We start from the raw sequence: 19,234 nt of genomic DNA on the forward strand, positions 1-19,234 counted from the left end.
TACATAGAAATCAGCTTTGAGTACACATTCACACTAGATTGAAACCATGACCCCATTTTCTACCTATAACATGTCCAATGGGTACTAGAAAAAGGTGGCTGCAAAGTGTATTAGACTGTTAACTTCAATATAGCTCAAGACAGCAGTGGCAGCAGCAATCCATGCAACATCTTTGTTTATTATAGAACGTCCATAATTATTAAGTGACATGAAAGATATAACAACATAATATGAATTTATGATGACATCTACAATCCCAAATAACAAATTATTATCTACTAGTTTTAAAAGAGAATTTTTCTATTAAAAAAATACAACTTAAGATATAATTTTTTTTTTAAATAATAATAATTGTAATACAAGCCCAATCCAGGCAGCTATTTTGTCAGAGCTATATTAATATTTTGCAAGTGCCGAATAATTTCTGGAGTTGGTTTTGTCTCCACTTCTCTAGTTTTCTTTGAATTGAAAATATAATAGAATTACATTTTTGGAAAAGGATTCCTTCCAATTGGTTTTGTCACCACACATATGCAGGGGCGGCGCTAAAGCATATTCAGGGGGTTCAAATGAACCCCCTGACTTCAAAAGAAAAAACCATATATATAAAATATATATTTTTTCTTAGTTTAATACTTTAATTTATTTTTAAAAATATTTTTTCTGCGCACACTTAAATTTTGCACATCTTTATTACAAGTATTTTCGACTTTAAGAATAAAGAGTAGGTGTTTGTGAATTGTAAGTGTAATTCTTTTTTATAAATTTATATTATATGTGTGTGACTGTGTTTAATATTGATTGTATACATTACTTTTTGTTATAATGTTACATACTTTTGTAAATTATGATGTGTGTGGATGTTTATATGTACAATATAAATATAATATAACTTTATATAATTTAATAATTAAGAAATAGAGAGGGTTGTTTTTACATGTGTGTGTATTGTTATTATATTATAATAACTTTGTCTAATAAAGTTAGTAAAATTCAAAAAAACAATTGTAAAGTTAGTGATTGTTCAAGCATTTAATTGGTTAAGTAAACACGTAGTGTATAATTTATGTATGAATGAATGTAATTGTGTGCGTCAATAATTAATACGGAGCCAATGAGTTAAGATTAGTCATTTAGTCTTAAAATATTAAAAAAAAAACAAAGTCAAATAGATAATAACAATTGAATAAAGATAAAAATGTTAGACAGACTTAACAAAATAAAAAGATCATAGACTCATAGCTACCCACGTTGGCAATAGATATTCATAATGAACTATCATGTAACATTCAAAATTTGAAAACTTGTAGAATAAAATTGTAAAATTTTACGTATTATTATTATTTTTTCAATAACTCGATATATTCAAGTTTTCTTTTTATTAAAATTTTGTAGTGACCCCCCTAATCAAAATTCTTGGAGCCGCCACTGCACATATGATAATAATAAGAAGTTCTTTTAGAAGTGTATTGGGTTCCAACTCATTCAACTAATGAATTTTTGTCAAAAGTGATGTAATTTAACTGGTTGGGTCATCTATGTTGAGACATTTAGGGTCCAAAATCTTCCATTTCCTATTATAATTTTTTATAATTTTATAACTATTGAATTATCCAAAAAAAAAATTGACAAAATTTTTTACCCTTTAATAATACACTAAAAAAAGATATTAATATTTTGGCCTAGTAATAAACATTAATTATCATAAAACTAACACATAAGCTCAAGTCATATAGTATCCATAAAGTATTCGAAAAAAAACATATAGTACCCATAAAGAAAAAAAAAAAAAAAAGTAATGATAATCACACACTCTTTGTTGCACGCTCACCATACATGTACTGCCGCATGAATTGACATGTGAAATCGTGAAATTGTGTGAATTCACAATTTTCAGAAAGAAAAATAAGAGTGCACTTGGATCGTGTCTTGTTTGGCAACAATAAAGTGCTAAATATACTTGAGTATAGTGTTAAATGTACTATAAATTTTACTAAATTGACTTACAAACTGATATGTTACAAATTTAAGTGCCACATCAATTTTTAGTTTTATGTAATAAAATTTGTAGTTTTTTTTTTTTTTTTTTTTTTTTTTTTTTTTTTTAAGTTTGTAGGCGGCATTTTAGGTGCATCTTCAATAAACATTACCCATGCTTTAGTTTGGGGTTTGAGCCGTCAGTCGTGAGTTGACTAGGCTTACAATGCAAATCAAACAATGACTTTTCCCCGCATATATATACAAGAGAGCTTTAGGCACCAGCAACAATGCACGTATCAATCACTCAGCCAAAAAAAAGTCTTATCAATTCAAACTATATGGCATGGTTAGTCATGAATAATTTGCATGGGATGCTTATTACTTCTCGTTTTGTTTACCTAAAATCAGTAGACAGAACCAACTAAGCTTTTAATTAATGTAATTAACTAATTAAGGTCCCCTTGTCCCTTGGGCTTTGTTCTACATCCTTGATTTTATGAGTATTATACAATCTGAAAAGTCAAAGTACTTTTTATTTATAAAAGAAATCTTAAAAGTGAAGCTTTCAAAACAACAAGAATGTTGTTATTTGATATTCATCTGTAACCCCATTTTGTACGACTTGGCTTTGCTCAAATGATCAAGAGGATCTTGAAGCAGTTAATGTAAGTTCTTTTTTTTTTTTTTTTTTCTTTTTCTTTTTTTAATTAAAAAAAATCCTGTACTTTGTTTTCTTTCTTCACTTTGAAATCGTAGGTTTAATTTATTCTTATTTCTCTGCTTTCTTTTCGTTCCTAGTTTAGAAGTAATTGCATGTTAAGATAGTGTACACTGCTCTAGTCCCTACCCAAGCATATGCCTCCGAGAAACTCTAAATTTCTACTTTCTTTCATTGGTTTTCTTTCAATAAAAGTGATTCACATGTGGTGCTGGTCAAGGTGATGTCTGAGCAACTTTGAAATTGAAAATTTCCAATTAGGGTTTTTATAAATGAAGGCCTAAAATTTGGACACCCACCTCTAAGTGATTGATCTTTGAGCCTGTGGTTTATGTATTTAATCCCATACGTACGTACGTGTGTGTGTGTGTGTGTGTGAATTTTACATGCTTAGAAGGGAACCAACTTAGTAGAACCTTGTTAGAAAATGGCTAAGCAGTACAAGTGGAGGCTAGTCCTTTAAGTTAGGTGTGCATAGTTGCTTAACACATTCCCAAGTTCGTATTCTAACTTCAAAAAACTTAAAGTTTGGTGATTTAACCTCTTCATAGGCACCAAAAAAACGGTTCTTAGACCCAACTCAAGTGACGGCTAGCTCCCATCTTTGCCCTAACCATGATCTAGTGACATATTATCATATTTATGTGTAACTATATTCACATCAAGCAGCACTCAAGAGCACCACACAGTCCAATAACATTCCATAAGGATGAGTGAACCTAGATCCTTATTTAGGGCCAAAAATTGCTACACAAAAAATTATCACCAGATCACATACACGTGGGCCCACAACGTGACAACAACACCTTCCTTATGGATGGGTGCTACAAATCCTTGTGAGAGGCCTACTCCATGGAACTAGCTCATAGACCAAAAGATACTCTCTCCTTGCAAAAGTAACTTCTTTTTCATTGGTTTGTTTACTTAAAATACAATTTGAATAAATTCTAAATTCTAACTATACAAGATAAAGATTTTTTTTTTGGTTAAAAAAAAAAAACTGTACTTTTTCTTTTAGGATGATATGAAGAAATTCTTTCAGGAAATACAACTTGTTAGTGGTTCAGACCTAAAAAATGCGTTAACAAAGAGCTCCTTTCAGATAAGTTAGCTTGTGATTGGTTCAGACCTAAAATTTTTCAGTTGATGGGATCAGAATCAGCATATTTATAAATCTTGCGTACATGGTAAATGTTAGTCAAGCAGAAGCTGAGGCTGCATGGAGAGGGCTTGGCTTGATATCTCTACTACGCATGTATGTCAAAAACTGTCCAGGTAACTCTTCCAATAGAGCCTGGACCACAGAAATCTGCCCACCTGTACAGACCACAACTAATTTGTTAGATGAAACACAATGTAGAAGCTTAGGCCAAATAAAGAACAAGTACAAGAAGTTGAACAAATAAGGAAATAATCAATTCCAATTGATACAACAGATAATAGACTCAAACAGATGATAAAAAAGTCAAGAGGGAAGATCATTGAAATGGTTTTAAGGTTGTAAGGGAGCCAAGCAGTTTTAGAATTTGTAGAGCTTCGTCAAAGCTTGGTCAGGCTCAACAGATCAGCTTGCTGAGCACACATTCACACTAAATTAAAATCATGATCTCATTTTCTACCTATAACATGTCTATGGGTACAAACAATCTAGCCAAAGACAGGATCAAAACAACAGTGGCAACAGTAATCATGCAACGTTTTTGTTAAATACATTCAAACACACCCTTTTGCCCTTTCATCACTCCACCCATCAACTGTTATCTAACTGGCAGAACTAACCAAATGTTCATTCCAGTTTTTCTAGAATAATTATCTAACTGGGATAGTTGTGAATGCAAAATTACAGTTAGTGGATTCTTTTAGATGTAACCACAAAAATTTTGTAAAGACGAGTGCCATTATGTACTCACTATGCACTTCTCGCATTGGAACAAACTGCACAATGTCACGTGTAGCCACACGACCTGTAGAGCTCTCTAACCGTCTTCCATTGTCAGCATCAAGAACCTACCCAAAAATTAAGATACATTACAGTCATTCAAGCGAAAATTCTAAAAGCTAAAATTCCACCATTTTTACTGAATAATTAAAATAAAGTGTAAAAGAGTATAAAGGGCATCAAATTAGGAAAACATAATACCTCCATTTCTCTAAAATCTGCACCTCCCACTCCGACTATAAGGATAGATAGAGGCAGATCGGATGCCCTGACCAAAGCATCTTTTGTTTCTTGCAGGTCTGTAATGACTCCATCCTAGAAACACGACAATTTTTATTGAGTGATTAATTGAAGAATTGATTTAAAGAGGCATCAAATAAAGACAAAATTATCTTTAGGAGAGCTTCGAGTATAAATCCTGTGTACATAAAGAGTCTCATCTGCTTCAATAAAAGTAGTAACTTATCACAAACAAAATAAATTTAATTCGACATTCTGTTTACCGTAATAATGAGCAAGACAAAGTATTTGTTGCTGTTGTACGAGACGGACTGGCCAGCAATTTGTGCAGCTGTGTTAATCACTGGGCCAAATAAAGTGGGTCCTGCCAGGGCAACATTATGGAGAGCCCTTGCATAAGCAGCCATGATGCCTTCAACTCCTTCAACCTATTAATAAATAAAATAATTTGATTAATTCATCTATTAAAAAGAAAGAAACTGGATGTTACATAAGAGTATGAAATGCAGTGTTCAGAAATATATGAACTACTTATACTCAATAGTTATTAACTTACAAAGAATGATATGAATCCTATGGTACCATTTACTTGTAATCCTTTACAACAGACATCTAATCTTATGATAAAAAACATATAATGTTCCAAATTTTATTAGGTGAGATAACTCAATCTATTTAATTTGCACTGTTCTCATGGACTTCTTTTTAAGGGCATCTGAGACTTCTCAAACCTTTTGATGATAAAATTAATGTATTTGGGGATTTTGAATGTATTTTTGTTTGTTGTAAATAGGGTTTAGAACTTTTCGTGTTTGGTTGAAAATGTTTGTGATTTAGAAGTAATAGAAGAAGGTAAAACATCAATGGTGACAGAACCAGGTTTCAGATGCTATTCAACAGAATTATAAATAAATAAAAAATTATATTTGAGAAAAAGAAAGGAAATATGTGATAATAACAGTAAGAATAAGAAGACATGAATAAGCATAGATTTCACTTTTATAAAAATTAAGGGGTTTTCAATAAATATTGCAAGAGGATTACAGAGAAAGAGAGAGATCTGTGTGAAAACAGCTAGGCAATATGCCAGCCAGTTCAGATTCTTCAAAGATTAAGCAAACAAAGCATTACAAAGTCAGCTCCTCTCACCTCAAAGGTACCTGTACTTCCATTCAAGTTAAAACAATGTGATGTGGTACCATCAATTGTTCTTCCTCCAAAGCCCCAAGCAGGAAAGCGCCTATTGGAATCATAAAACTGAATGACCTCCCCAACCTCCATTATAGCCTGCAAGTTTTCTTAATTAAGTATACAATGACTTCATCAATCAATGAAGATTTATTTTAAGTATATGCAAACAGAAGAACCCTAACAAAAATTTCAAAACAAAGAAACTTTTTTTACACAATCCACAATCTCAGACATGTTCCATGTATGGTTTTTTTTTTTTAATTTCTCTAACATGTTCTGCGTTTAGTTGAGAGTAAAAGAACCTGCAACCTTGATATGAAAAACAAGCTGCTTGATCATATTGAGTCATGACAAACAAAAGATAGCAAAAGATAGCTGCTTGATCATATAGACATTGCTATCGACAAATTCAATGTAAAAGTTATTTTTTCTTTCCCAGGTTGTTTTTGTGTGCCTCGTTTTGGACCAATTCAATGTAAAAGCTATTTTTTGTTATTCTACAAGCAATTTCCAGGTTATTTTGTGTCTTTTCTTCTTCTTTTGGCGTGTGTGTTAGGAAAATACAACTCATGAACCCATACAGGATTAAAACTGTAAGGGGGAGGAGGGGGAAGGATCTGTTGTATCTAATGTTTAGAAAAAAAAACACACACACACACACAAGTGCCAAAGAAAAGCAACTACCCTATTGAGAGCACCAGAGGATGCACAGTCTTACCCGTTGATAAGAATTCAACCGGCCAAAAGGATCAATGTAGTGTAAAGAATCTGGATTCTGAGGATTTCCATTTGAGGCTAAAGAAAGAGATATTGAATATTCAAAGCATAAATCAGTCATCAGCCAAAACATTTTGAACTAGGAAAAAGAGAACCCAAAAAATAAAATAAAAAACTATATAACTCCCCTAGAATGGGATATATTTTACCTGTAAAGTCAACAGCAACCATAAAGTTAAGCTCAAATCCACTGGAAATGTAATCCAGAAAACTATACTGTTGCTTTTCACAAAATTGATCAACAAAGAGCTGTCCCTTCAAAACCTATATTGATAAATTAGTAAGCAATGTAAAAATTTTAACATAAAGATTAACATGAAGTATTTTTTAAAAATATAACTACAAGTATGAATAAGTACCTTCTCATGACCATGATGAGGAGATGGTAAGGTGAGATTTGCACCACTTCTTTCTATATGAAGTTTTTCCAGGTTTGCCACAGACTTCTGGAGCTTACTGATGAGGTAAATTTTAAAATAATTACCTTCTTTTAGTACCAGAGACTAAATCGTGAAAACTGAAAAGTGAAAATAAACAAAAACTAAAACTAATCCGGACAACAATAAATTTTAGCTTACCCAATAAGCACATGATTGCCACTGCTATTGAAATCAAAGCACTCGATAATTAATGGGTTATCCTGTAGCAAGTGAAATTGCATATGCCATGTGAGTCTTCATTAATTATCAAAATTACAAAACATCCTATAACCATAATCTAATAGGAAACCAAGAATCATAAATTGACAAGCATACCTTACTTCCAAACTGTTGTATGCTCAGACATAGGGGTTTCCAAATTGGATTCAAATTGTCCTTCACCACTTCAGTTTTGCATATTGGAACAGAGCCTCCACTCTCAACAATTCTAGATATTCTTAAGAAAGGATCCTAAAATAAATGAAGAAACTTAAGAAACAAACGCAATCAAGAATATGTATGCTTAAGGAATATGAAATTTTAAGGTATCTGCTTTGTGAATACATACACTTTTAGAGAATAGGTCCTTGTTATCCAAGTGGGAACAATGGACTACCATCTCAACACAACTCCTCGAAGAAACTGTTTCCTCTGCATGGATAGTGAGTGACCCTAAGTTCCTCAAGCTCGTATGCCCATTTTTGTTATTGAGATTTAGTGTTAAACTCCGAGTTTGTTTAGCCACTATCTGCCATGAAAATAGAAAGAGAGAAAATGGAGGAAAAACAAACACCAAAGTTTAGTACATGTTGACCAAATCATTCTAAAATAATTTAAGCCACTAGTTACATTTGAAACATAATTTTTAGGGGAAATTACACTTTGCCCACCTGTAGTTTGCCTGAAAAACACTTTGCCTATCTGCGGTTTAAAAATTGGCACTTTACCTACCTAGGGTTAACTCCATTTGTTCCCATTACTCATCTCAATTAAAAATAAAGATAAATATGTCTCTCCCCTCTCAAAACATAAAAAACTAAAAAATCAAGGGAAAAAAAGATCAAAAAGCTAGGTTTTGTAAAAATTAAAACCTAACTTTTACATCTTTTCATGTATCAACTTTTAGATTTCTATTTTAACACATTAAAAATTGAATTAAACAATTTTTGGAAAAGAGTGTACTCCACAACACTGGATGTTGAGCCATCAGTTTCTGTTCCCACTGAAAGACACCATAAAAAATATCCCTTAATCTTTCATTGGAATCTGCATTCCCAAAGCCCAATAGCTCAATGTCTTCAGAAAATTTCTGACCACCATCCCCTCCAAATAGCCTCGACTGAGTGGACAATTCCTTCTGATGTCTAAATTCGTCCAATGACTACTGAGAACTAGCTTCTTGTCCTTGTCAGTGTGACTGTAAGTTGGTAACATGTGGGGCTAAGGAGCTACTTCCAATTTTACATCTCTCAAAGGTCAATACTCTAATGCACTTTGAATTGAACAATTTTATACCAAGTGCTACTGTTTCACTCTTTGCTTCCTTGAGTGCCTTCTCTATCTTTCACTCCCCTTATTTTTCTCAGCTTAATAAATTAAATAAAAGTCCTATTTCTAATTTTCTATCACTATTAATACTATAAAATACACTCTCCCTCTCCAAAACTTTTTTTAGTACTCCGTAAAATTAAGTAATACAATACATTTTTGTTAAAATAGAAGATTTAAAAGTTGATACATGAAAAAAAGATGTAAAAGTTAGATTTTAATTTTTACAGTACCTAGCTTTTAGATCTCCTTTTCCCTTGATTTTTTAGTTTTTTATGTTTTAAGAGGAAAGAGACATAAAAGGGTAACAAAAATACAAATTTACCATTGTTTTTAACTGAGGTGGGTAACAAGAGACAAACGGAGCCAATCTCAAGTGGATAAAGTGCCAATTTTTAAACCATAGGTAGGCAAAGTGTTTTTCGGGCAAACCATAGGTGGGCAAAGTGTAATTTCCCCTAATTTTTAACTGCATCAGTGGTAATCTAAACTATGATGCACAAAATCTTAAAATAACATTATAGTGAAGTGGCTCTCACATTTGTCTTTCTACCCTTGAAATTTCTAAGAATAAAACACTCAAAATTAACACAAATTTTTACTCAAATTGCACCAGCATGATATATATGCTTTATATAATTTCAATGAGCCCAACTGAACCCAAGGCAATATACCTCAGATAGAACACAAGTAGCCTCTCCAAGAAATTCTTGATCATTCAATTTTAGCGTCTGCAAGGCAACGGAAATAAACTTTTAAAATAAAGACTTCATCATCAACTAAATTTGTTAGATTATTCTAGATGAAATGATAACAAATCAAAAATATAATCCTTATAAGTTACCTTCTTTGCTCACATCTGAATATGGTTTAAATTGTCACAATCTTTCAAAAGTATCAATTAATTCATAATTAATATGGTTAACCAATCAAATTTGGTTTTTTGTCAAAAAAATTTGCATTCCACGCTTTGTACAGTTACCAAAATTACAACCATGGAGTAAAAGATTATTAAGAAAATTATAAACATCACCAATATTACATGGAGGGCTTTAGAGTTTAAACTCAATTGCCTTTTACTTTCATTTCTTATTTGTTATATAACTTCTTTCCTGTATCATGGCCAAATTGACAGAAGCAACAAATCCAGTTTAATTATTTTTGAAAGAGCTAAATGCAACACATTGAAAAAAAAGTTTCATAATAATTTCCAGCAAGTGATTCCCATACAATTACACCATGCACAGTCACATGTATAGCTACTATCAAAATAATTTTTTCCTGAGATTATCTGAGACATATCACACAATTGGCATCAAACATTTGTTTATAATTGTTCACTAATTACTTTGGTTTCCACTTCTATGTTTTTGACCATGTATTGACAAATTTAGTGCTTAGTATACCTACAATTTATAGTGTGATCTAGTCAAATCAATACACATTTCACATATTACAAATGTTGATAAGAGTTTTATCTTGCGAAGTGCAATATTCAGAACTTAAAGATTGGCAGAAATGCAACAAGAACACTGAGCATGTACACTTTTTTGTGTGTAATTTATTAACAGTGCAAATAATTGAACATAACCTACAAAACATGAATTAAAATAATAAATACTTAAAAGAGCTAAAACTGATATGTACCTTCACAGGTACATTATGATATTTTGAATCCACATCATATACATGAAATCTGGCGCCAAGAAAAATAAAGGCAAACACAAGCCATCCAGTTAAATTAGAAAATCACTTATAGTAAAACAGGATTTATCTACACAAAGATAAGCACTTAAAGAAATTTGTAAAGCTTACACCAATGGCTGCACAATCTCAAACTGGAATGCAACTCTAACTTTTTCTATCCATGCAGGATTCAAACTATTCAATACAACCTCAGTGCGACCTAACTCCTCTAGTTTTCCATCTCTTTTCTTTGCATACACCACAGCCATTGGATCACTCTGAATGAAATAAAGCATATTTTAGCAAAAAGCATAGTAAGACAAGCCTAATCACAACATGCATGCATGTCATACTACTGTGGATTGACAAATTCAAGACCCTCAGATAAGATACTTTCTTCCCAAGTGCAAAATTTATTATTCTGACAAATCTTCCGCACAAGAAATCTCATTTAGATAATAACTTCCCAAACCGTCACATACTAGAAATTTGAAGGGAAGATGAAAACAAAGAAACTCAAATTTCATACTAAAACAAAAGGAGGTTGGATAGTGTTTGGATGATATTTTCATTGGCATATTTCTGTTTAAAAATAAGCTGGAATTTTAAGCTAAAACAAACAGAGCCATAGTAAATTACCAAAATATTAGCAAATTGGAAAATTATAGTATACCCTGAATAAACTCACTATCAAATGTGGTTATGTATAGAGAGGAATACCTTTGAAGTGATGTCACGGTCAAGCAAGTTAGATGCAGATAGAGATAACTGCAGCATAAAATTGAAACACAAGAATGCATGAATACATAAAGGGAAACCAAAAACGGGCAAACCACATAGAATAATATGAAAAGTCATGAAAAAACAGAAGAGCCATTAATGTAGATTGAATAACAATTCCAATGGTAATGTACACAAGACTAATGTCCTATCTTGAGTTAAATTATATAAGAAAGTATTACTGCTTTGGAGCTTTATAAAATGCCACCCATATATAGTGAAAGGGTGAACCAACGAACTCCACAATACCCATCTATTAGAGATGAAAAAAAGGTAGGACAACTCATCCTTTTCAAAAATAGAGGCACTTCAACTACCTAAACCTAAATTAAGATAAAATTTCTTTTGATTGATAAGTTACACATGCACCCAATAGGTCCTAAACCGACAACCTTATCCTCTATCCCATTCTTATGAAAGAAGGAAATGCCATTTGAGCCAAAACTCATTGGAATAAAATGAGATTAATATTTTTACTCTTGTATGTTAAAATGCAAAAAAGTTGCTTCACAGAGCTTCTTCAGTGTCCAAGTTTACTAATATTTCATCAGTATATAGCTTGATTAGCAATTTGCACCACAACATCAAATTTATGAAGTTAGTTACTAATTGAAGTAGATAATTAAAGGACCATCACAAATTGCTTTTAGGTTTCATGACTTGGCTAGCAATTTTGACATGATAATTATATATACGAGGAAAATTCCAAACTGTTGACCCCAATAGGACTTGCAACAAAGTACACATCCATAAGAAAAATCAAATAAAAGCATTTAGTGGTCCAAAATATAAGCAAATGAATATAGATATACATTTTTCTACACCACAATAAAAAGAATTTTTGAATCAATGGTTTTGTCTGATGTTCCATTGTTAAATTGGAACCAACAAATGGGAATCTTGCTAGTGTTCCCCTTGGGGGAGCATTTTGTAGTGCAACTTTTAGGAGGAGGTCAAGTGGGCTCATTGATGTGGACCTTGGTGGCAACAAAACTACTAACCATACAAAGCATGCAGACACCTACATTTTCAAAAAACCTAACATGCATAGAGAAAAGGTTCCTTGATGTGAAGCATTGGAACTTGGTGGAAGCCCTAACTACACGATCTATTCTCAAATTCTGAAACATTGTTCATTGGCCAAACAGTGCGCTACATATTGATCACCATATTAAGAACATAATACAAAGTCAACATTGCCCTGCATGTCCTACATGGTCCACTTATTAAGATAAACTAAGAGCTTGAAAAGAACTACGGGAAATGAAACTTTTAACACCATTGAAATAGTACAAATCTCCTCCACTATGCAATGATAATTAATTTATCAAATATGTCTTTGTACACAAAACAGTCAAATGAATAAAAAAAACTGTCCTTTTGTTTTAAGTCCAACAGCGGAGATTCCAAAAATCTTTTAAGATCAATTTAAATCCTTGGATTTATTTAAGCAACAACTATAGCAACAAAAGTAGCATCACTAATGAACTTTTCCTGAACAATAAATATTTTACTTATAATAAAGATTAACCATATTTAAGTTATTATTGTTCTCACTACTATTGTTTTCAAAGCAACATCGATTGTAATAATCATGTAATATATATATATATATATATAATTCATGAATCAAATAATTCTTGTCATGAAATCAGAGACCGAGATCTAAAGCTAGAATCCACTGTAGTTTCTCCCAAAGAATTGTCACACTCTTTAAGTATGAGACTTTCATCCTAAGTCTCATGACATGCCAAAGCAATGTCTCATACTCTGATTCACTGTGGAATTAACCATTATTCAAGATACTTGTATCTAAAGTTCTACCTGTGTGCCTTGTTTTATTCATTGTATTTCCTTACTTATTTTTAAATGAAGTTATTTACTTATCAAAAAATAAAAAAGATAATTGTATCAAAAGTATAGACTGTAATATCAAAATTGCAGTCTACCTACAATTTGTGGGAAATTAAAAACAATCTCAAGCCCTGTAATTTTTTTTCAGCATCCAAAGTCCAAGCTATAATAGCAATCCCCATAAAAAAAAAATTATAACATCATACTATAATAATTGGTCTCATTGGTTTCTTTTTCTTAAAAGACAAGTACAATTGTTACCTTCACGTCCAGAACTTTTTCTCAACAACCAAACATAACAAAAAGGAATCTTAAAAAATAATTATAATAAGCCATATATGTAAAATATGTATTTGAAAAAGAGGAATAGATAATGCCCAAATCAACAAAGCAATAGATTCATATATATATAAAAGCAATACCAGCAAGCACTAATACAGTAAACATTAAAATCGACAAAGTTACAAACATAAGGCACACTAAAATATTTATAAAAAAAAAATAATAATAATTCTGGGAGTTTGACCGAAACAAAATATAGAAAAACACGAGTAATTCTTAGTCTTAGGTACTCCAGGAACACAGTGAATGATTCTCCCTTCTCTCACAATTATGGTGAGGTTCACCCATTAAATTCATAGTGGAGTCCATTATGAATGTGAGAGAAAGAGCACAATTTCACTATACTCCTGACCAGCTTAAGTATTTTCCGGAAAACACAACCCGTACGCATAGACAGTATCACCATTAGCACTACAGTGAACATTAAAATTGACACAGTTTACATACAAAACAAAACAAAAAAAAAGACCCAAAATTTTTTAATGACTATAAGAATTGACTGAATTGGGCTGACTTTTGACCCAAAGTGGGGTACAAAATAAAGATTAACACAACCCGTACACATACAAAATATGGCTCTGTGGGTGTTTATGTAATGAGATTTTCAATTATACATATAAAAGCATAACGAAATATTGAAAAAGTTTCTGACATTTTCTTTTTTTTTGTACTTTCTGTTTGACATATATTACCTCGATTTGAGTGAAGAGAGGCTGAATGCCACGAGACCTGAAGAAGAACTCAACGGCATCGTTGTGTCCGCCATTGTTGTTGTTGGTGGTAGCAATACTATTGGGCCTTTGTTGGGCCCCACCCACTGCTTGCTTACCTCCCTCTACATCGGAAAAGCAGTTCCCCATTCTCTCTTTCTTTCTTTTTTTCTTTTTTCTTTTTTCTCTCTGAAACTGATTGAAAGAAATCTTATTACGCGCTTGGATGTAACAGACGTAACAGATAAAACGTGTTTTGATAAACTTTCTCCTATCCAGATTGTGAATTGTGGATTGTTATGTAATCTCGATTATATATACACAGACTCACAGAGTATAGGGAAGACGAACTGTCTCTCTTGTTTTGATTAGAAACTTTGGAGGGAATTTAACGAACGAGTTTCGTAGCAAAAGCCAAATTGACTTGACACGGTTGTGAAACTTTGAAGTTTCTTTTGTTGAATACAACTGGTCTTAACTTTGAAGGTCCCGAACTATGATCACACGATAGAATCAAATTCCATAGAAGAGAGTCATTATTTTCTTTTTCTCTTCCTGAAACAGGATCCTATCACAGGAGAAGGTATTACACGCTTTCTCATACACTTTGTCCCACTTGACACGCTGTAATTGGACTTTTTATTCACTGTTACCTGTCCCCGTCGCTATAGCTTTCTCATCTCTTCTCTTATAAAAAATACCTCACCCAAATTCTATTTTATGATTTTACAGCATCATTTTATAATATATCACTCATCACATTATAATATAAAACTCATCACATATTTTTTTCTTTCCTTCTAAATATTAAAATAATATATATATATATATATATATATATACTCCATATTAAAATAATATATTTTGACAGTTCCCACCAACCAAGAACCACCGCCACAAACTACAACCACAATCACCAAGAACTACCGCTACAACCACCGCCACAAACTACAACCATAATTACCGGATCCTCCAACAAATTCCAAATCCAAAAACCTCAACAAAAGATCAAAAAAAAAAAACTCAAAACCTTCAACAAAACCCCACCATACACAGCACAGCCCGCCACCACCATACCCAAGCACAGTCCGCCACCACCACCCACAGGTACAACTCGCCACCAGCCGCCACCACCACCCAATACTATTTTTAAAAAAATCCCCAAAATCAACACAAAACTATCCCAAAAAAAAAAGAGCTTGAAAAAGAACCAACTCACCCATAATCACAATCACATGGAATCCACAACCGAAGGGGAAAAAAATACAGAGGGAGATCAGAATCAGAGATCTCCACGGCGAAGGCCTCATCGGTGAGGCTGAACTCCACGGTGACGGCCGATCTCAATAGCGACGGCCTAGGCAGAGAAAAAAAAAAGACAGAGAGGGAGTGACAGGAAAAAAAAGAAAAAGAGATAGAGAAGGCGCAGAGAAAGTGACAGGAAAGGAAAAAGGAAAAAAAAAAAAAAAAGAAAGAAAAAGGGAGAGGTGAAGGTTCTGGAGAAAGAAAGAAGTAAAAAAGGATGAGAGGTGAGAAGATGAAGGGAGAGGCGTGGAAAGCAAGAAGAAAAAGAAAGAAGAAAAATAAAGAGAGAGAAGAAAGAGTCATAAATGAAGAGAGAGAAAGAAGGAATAAAAAAAAAATAGTACATCTGTCGTACCGTTCCAAAGATGGAATGACATTGTTTATATGTGCCAAAATTTAAAGGATTTATACCACCTCTCATTAGATGGGAATTTTTTGGTATTTAATATTTGATATTTGACCCATCTAATAAGAATGTTCTTATTTTTTTTTCTTTATCATAACAATATATTATATTTCTATATATAGAGAGTTGAAAAAGTTAGTTATGACTTTGAAAAATATTAAAAATATCTCTAATCTAATTACATAATTATTATTCTTATAAAATAAAAAATAAGGTGAAAATTTTAATTCAACAAAATTTAAATAATAAAATAACTACGAGATAAACTTTTTCCTAAAAATTAGCACATTTTTTATCTAAATATACTTAATGTACGTTTGATACATTTTGTCCCTAAAAACTAGCACACATTAAACCTAGTAGTTTATTCAATTTCAAATCTTAATTTTTAGTTTTATAAAAATCATTTCCTATATAACCTCACTAATAATAGATAAATTCAAATTAAAAAATTATATTAAACTCAAAATAAAAAAATAAAAAATGTATTATTGCACGTACAGAGCGCGTGTGATAAGGTTAATAGTTGATAGTTATGCTGAAATAGCCAAAAATTTTCATTCCAACTTGCCAATTTGGTAACAAGGACTGCACTACAAATCACCTATCTATTCTATCTCAATTTAAATTCCATCTCATTTCACTCGTTTTAGTCTATTCTTTCTATCCTGTATTGGGATTTTGACTGATATGTGAACGAATCATTATTCTTTTTCCTAAACCCTTTTTTTATTACTTCACTCGTATATAACATTTTATTATTATTTTATTTTAACAATTTTTTTATTATTTTGGTTTATTTTACTCGTATATGACAGTTTTTTTCTTCATTAATATATTTTTTTTCTTTACTTATATATGACATGTTATATATTTAGATGAACAAAACTTATGTACAATATCTTAGATGTAGTACCTTAAGTTCCCTTTTTAAAACTCCGTCATATGTCTCATTAACATTTTCATTAAACGGCGTTAAAGACTAACTATTTCCAGTTAGAAAATTCATCTAAAGCACAAACAGATTTGCACAAGACCCAGCATAAACCCAATGAATTATTGAAACCCCCCCCCCCCCCTTTCTCTAACTCCAGTGCTACCGTTGCTCAGTTGTGGTGATTTGGATTGCAGAGAGAAGAGATTGAGCAGCTGTCCATGGTGTTGAAAGAGCTTTAGCATTTTGCATTTCTTTGATTTCAGGGGACTAGAGTTTTTTTTTTTTTTTTTTTGTGATTAACGCCGTTTAGTCATGATTATTAAATAGCCACGTGTCAGAATTTTAAGAGAAAAACCTAATGTGTTATACCTAAGGTATTGTATCTAAATTTTGCCATATATATATATATAATGTTCTTAAAAATAAGAGTCCAAATTGGGTAAGGAAGGGTGTAAAACCCACGGTTTATACCATTCAATTAGAGATTGCCACATCATCTTTTTATTTAAAAATCAATATATTTTACTACATCTAATAACATCTTAGGGTCCGTTTGGATTGAGCTTATTTTTGCTGAAACTGAAAACACTGTAGTAAAATAATTTTTAAATATATGAATAGTACCATGAGACCCATTTTTAATGAAAAATTTGCTAAAAATGAAGTTTGTGGGATTCATGAACAGTACACGGGTGCACTGTTCACAGGAAAAGCCAACGTTAACGACTAAAAAAAAAAATAAAAAAAAAAGAAGAAGAAGAAGAAGAAGGATGCGTTTACTGCTTGCAACTGTAGCGTGGGTCCCATGTCCAAAATGCAAACGCTAAAACGTAGTAAACGCCGAAACCAAACAAGTACTTAATAAACTTCTAATTTGGATGGATTTTCATATAAGTATTAGAATTGATTGTGTGTGGTTATGTTTATTCTTTAATATATAATAAAATGATGTAGTATGTTGGGATTAGAGGGTGTAAAACTTAGGTTTTACACCACATCTTTTTAGAATTTAATCACTAAAAATAAACCTAATACAGAGATCTCACATTCCTAAAAACCTTATGAAATTCCTAGAGATACTTATATTCTCGGATATTCAGGTTCTTTATCACATTCCCAATAATTTATTAGATACCATGGAATAAAAGTATCTTATGCAAATTTTATTTGTTACGCATCTATTTGATGATGGGAGTCCAATTAACGGTAAATTACATGTGAAACCGATAAAGAAAAATGTTTATCGAGAGTATTAATAGTTAATACCACTAGTTCTATTGGAATTTGATGTTTACAACATATTATTATTAATATGAAAGTTACGTGTCATCTAACTGCAACTTATTTGGTTTGGTTAATTTGGGTTGGTATAACATCAACCTCAAAGCTAACCACCTTACTTAGGGTGATTGGTTCTTGTTTCCTTTTACCTAATTGAAGTTTCCTTTTACCTAATTAAACACCCAAAACAACTTATATAATATTAACTTTTAAGAGTTGAATTCCAACTCAATCTGTGTTGGTTTTGGCCAACGAATTGGTTTGTTTTTCAATTAATTTTCAAGGTTTTAGGATTTTTAAACTCGTAAGTTGTGAAGTTGTAGTACAAGTAAAAATTTGCGTAACAAGTCTTTGGTACAATAGTTCAAGTACTATAATTAATCTGGACCAATACTCTTAACAACCAAAATTTAGTTTATAAACATTGACATAAAGTTACAAACATATTTTCTGTACTGATATATATAAATATATATATATATTGGAACAAGTACTGATATATATATTTTAAAAGCCTTATTTCCTGTACTATGAGAACTAATTAAACATATATAAGAGCATCTCCAACAGTTTCTCTAAATTTTTATACTGTTTAGAGAATGAATAATGACTTTTTCCTCTTACCTACTCACTTTTTCAAATACACTTTCCATCAGACTCTCTATTTTTTTTTTTATTCCATTAAAATATTATTTCTTCATTATTTTTTTTTTTAATATTTCTTCATTCATCTATATTTTTCAAATTCCAAACAACATTAACAATTATATATATATATATATATATTTTTTTTTTTTTTTTTTTTAGAAACAAACACACACACACAAGGGAGAAAGAAAGGGGTTCTAACACAAAAGTACACCACAACTTCACTCAAAAGTCATGGTAACTTTTAAGGGAGGGTGGAGCAAGTTATACTACACACAACACACTCTCTTAAGCAATGTGGGATAATTACCCATTCTTTTTTTTTTAGAAACAAACACACACACACAAGGGAAAGAGAAAGGGGTTCTAATACAAAGGCACACTACAATTCCACTCAAAAGTCATGGTAACTTTTAAGGAAGGGTGGGGCAAGTTATACTATACACAACACACTCTCTTAAGCAATGTGGGAC

The 19,234-nt window shown here is 31.8% G+C and overlaps 1 protein-coding gene across 4 annotated transcripts; it reads right to left on the reverse strand.

Annotated features, from left to right (window-relative positions):
- Positions 1–3,409: 3,409 nt before the first annotated feature.
- LOC126717222 (protein BONZAI 3-like) lies at positions 3,410–15,524 on the reverse strand. Of its 4 annotated transcripts, XM_050418686.1 has the most exons (18): positions 15,404–15,524; positions 14,516–14,739; positions 14,167–14,379; positions 11,219–11,266; positions 10,628–10,776; positions 10,460–10,508; positions 9,487–9,543; positions 7,833–8,012; positions 7,601–7,735; positions 7,424–7,485; positions 7,205–7,301; positions 6,995–7,109; positions 6,787–6,863; positions 6,027–6,164; positions 5,141–5,305; positions 4,839–4,952; positions 4,609–4,705; positions 3,413–4,015 (listed from the first exon to the last, which is right to left on the reverse strand). In XM_050418686.1, the coding sequence occupies exons 3-18, from the start codon at positions 14,332–14,334 to the stop codon at positions 3,897–3,899; spliced, it is 1,770 nt and encodes a 589-aa protein (XP_050274643.1). In that variant the 5' UTR covers positions 14,335–14,379; positions 14,516–14,739; positions 15,404–15,524; the 3' UTR covers positions 3,413–3,896. The 4 variants fall into 4 exon arrangements, with proteins under 4 accessions (XP_050274644.1, XP_050274643.1, XP_050274642.1 ...); XM_050418685.1 differs by having other exon boundaries at positions 14,167–14,739; XM_050418687.1 differs by lacking the exon at positions 11,219–11,266 and having other exon boundaries at positions 3,410–4,015; positions 14,167–14,739.
- Positions 15,525–19,234: the final 3,710 nt, after the last annotated feature.

The sequence above is a fragment of the Quercus robur genome, chromosome 3 (assembly GCF_932294415.1).
Source record: "Quercus robur chromosome 3, dhQueRobu3.1, whole genome shotgun sequence".
NCBI lineage: Eukaryota > Viridiplantae > Streptophyta > Magnoliopsida > Fagales > Fagaceae > Quercus > Quercus robur.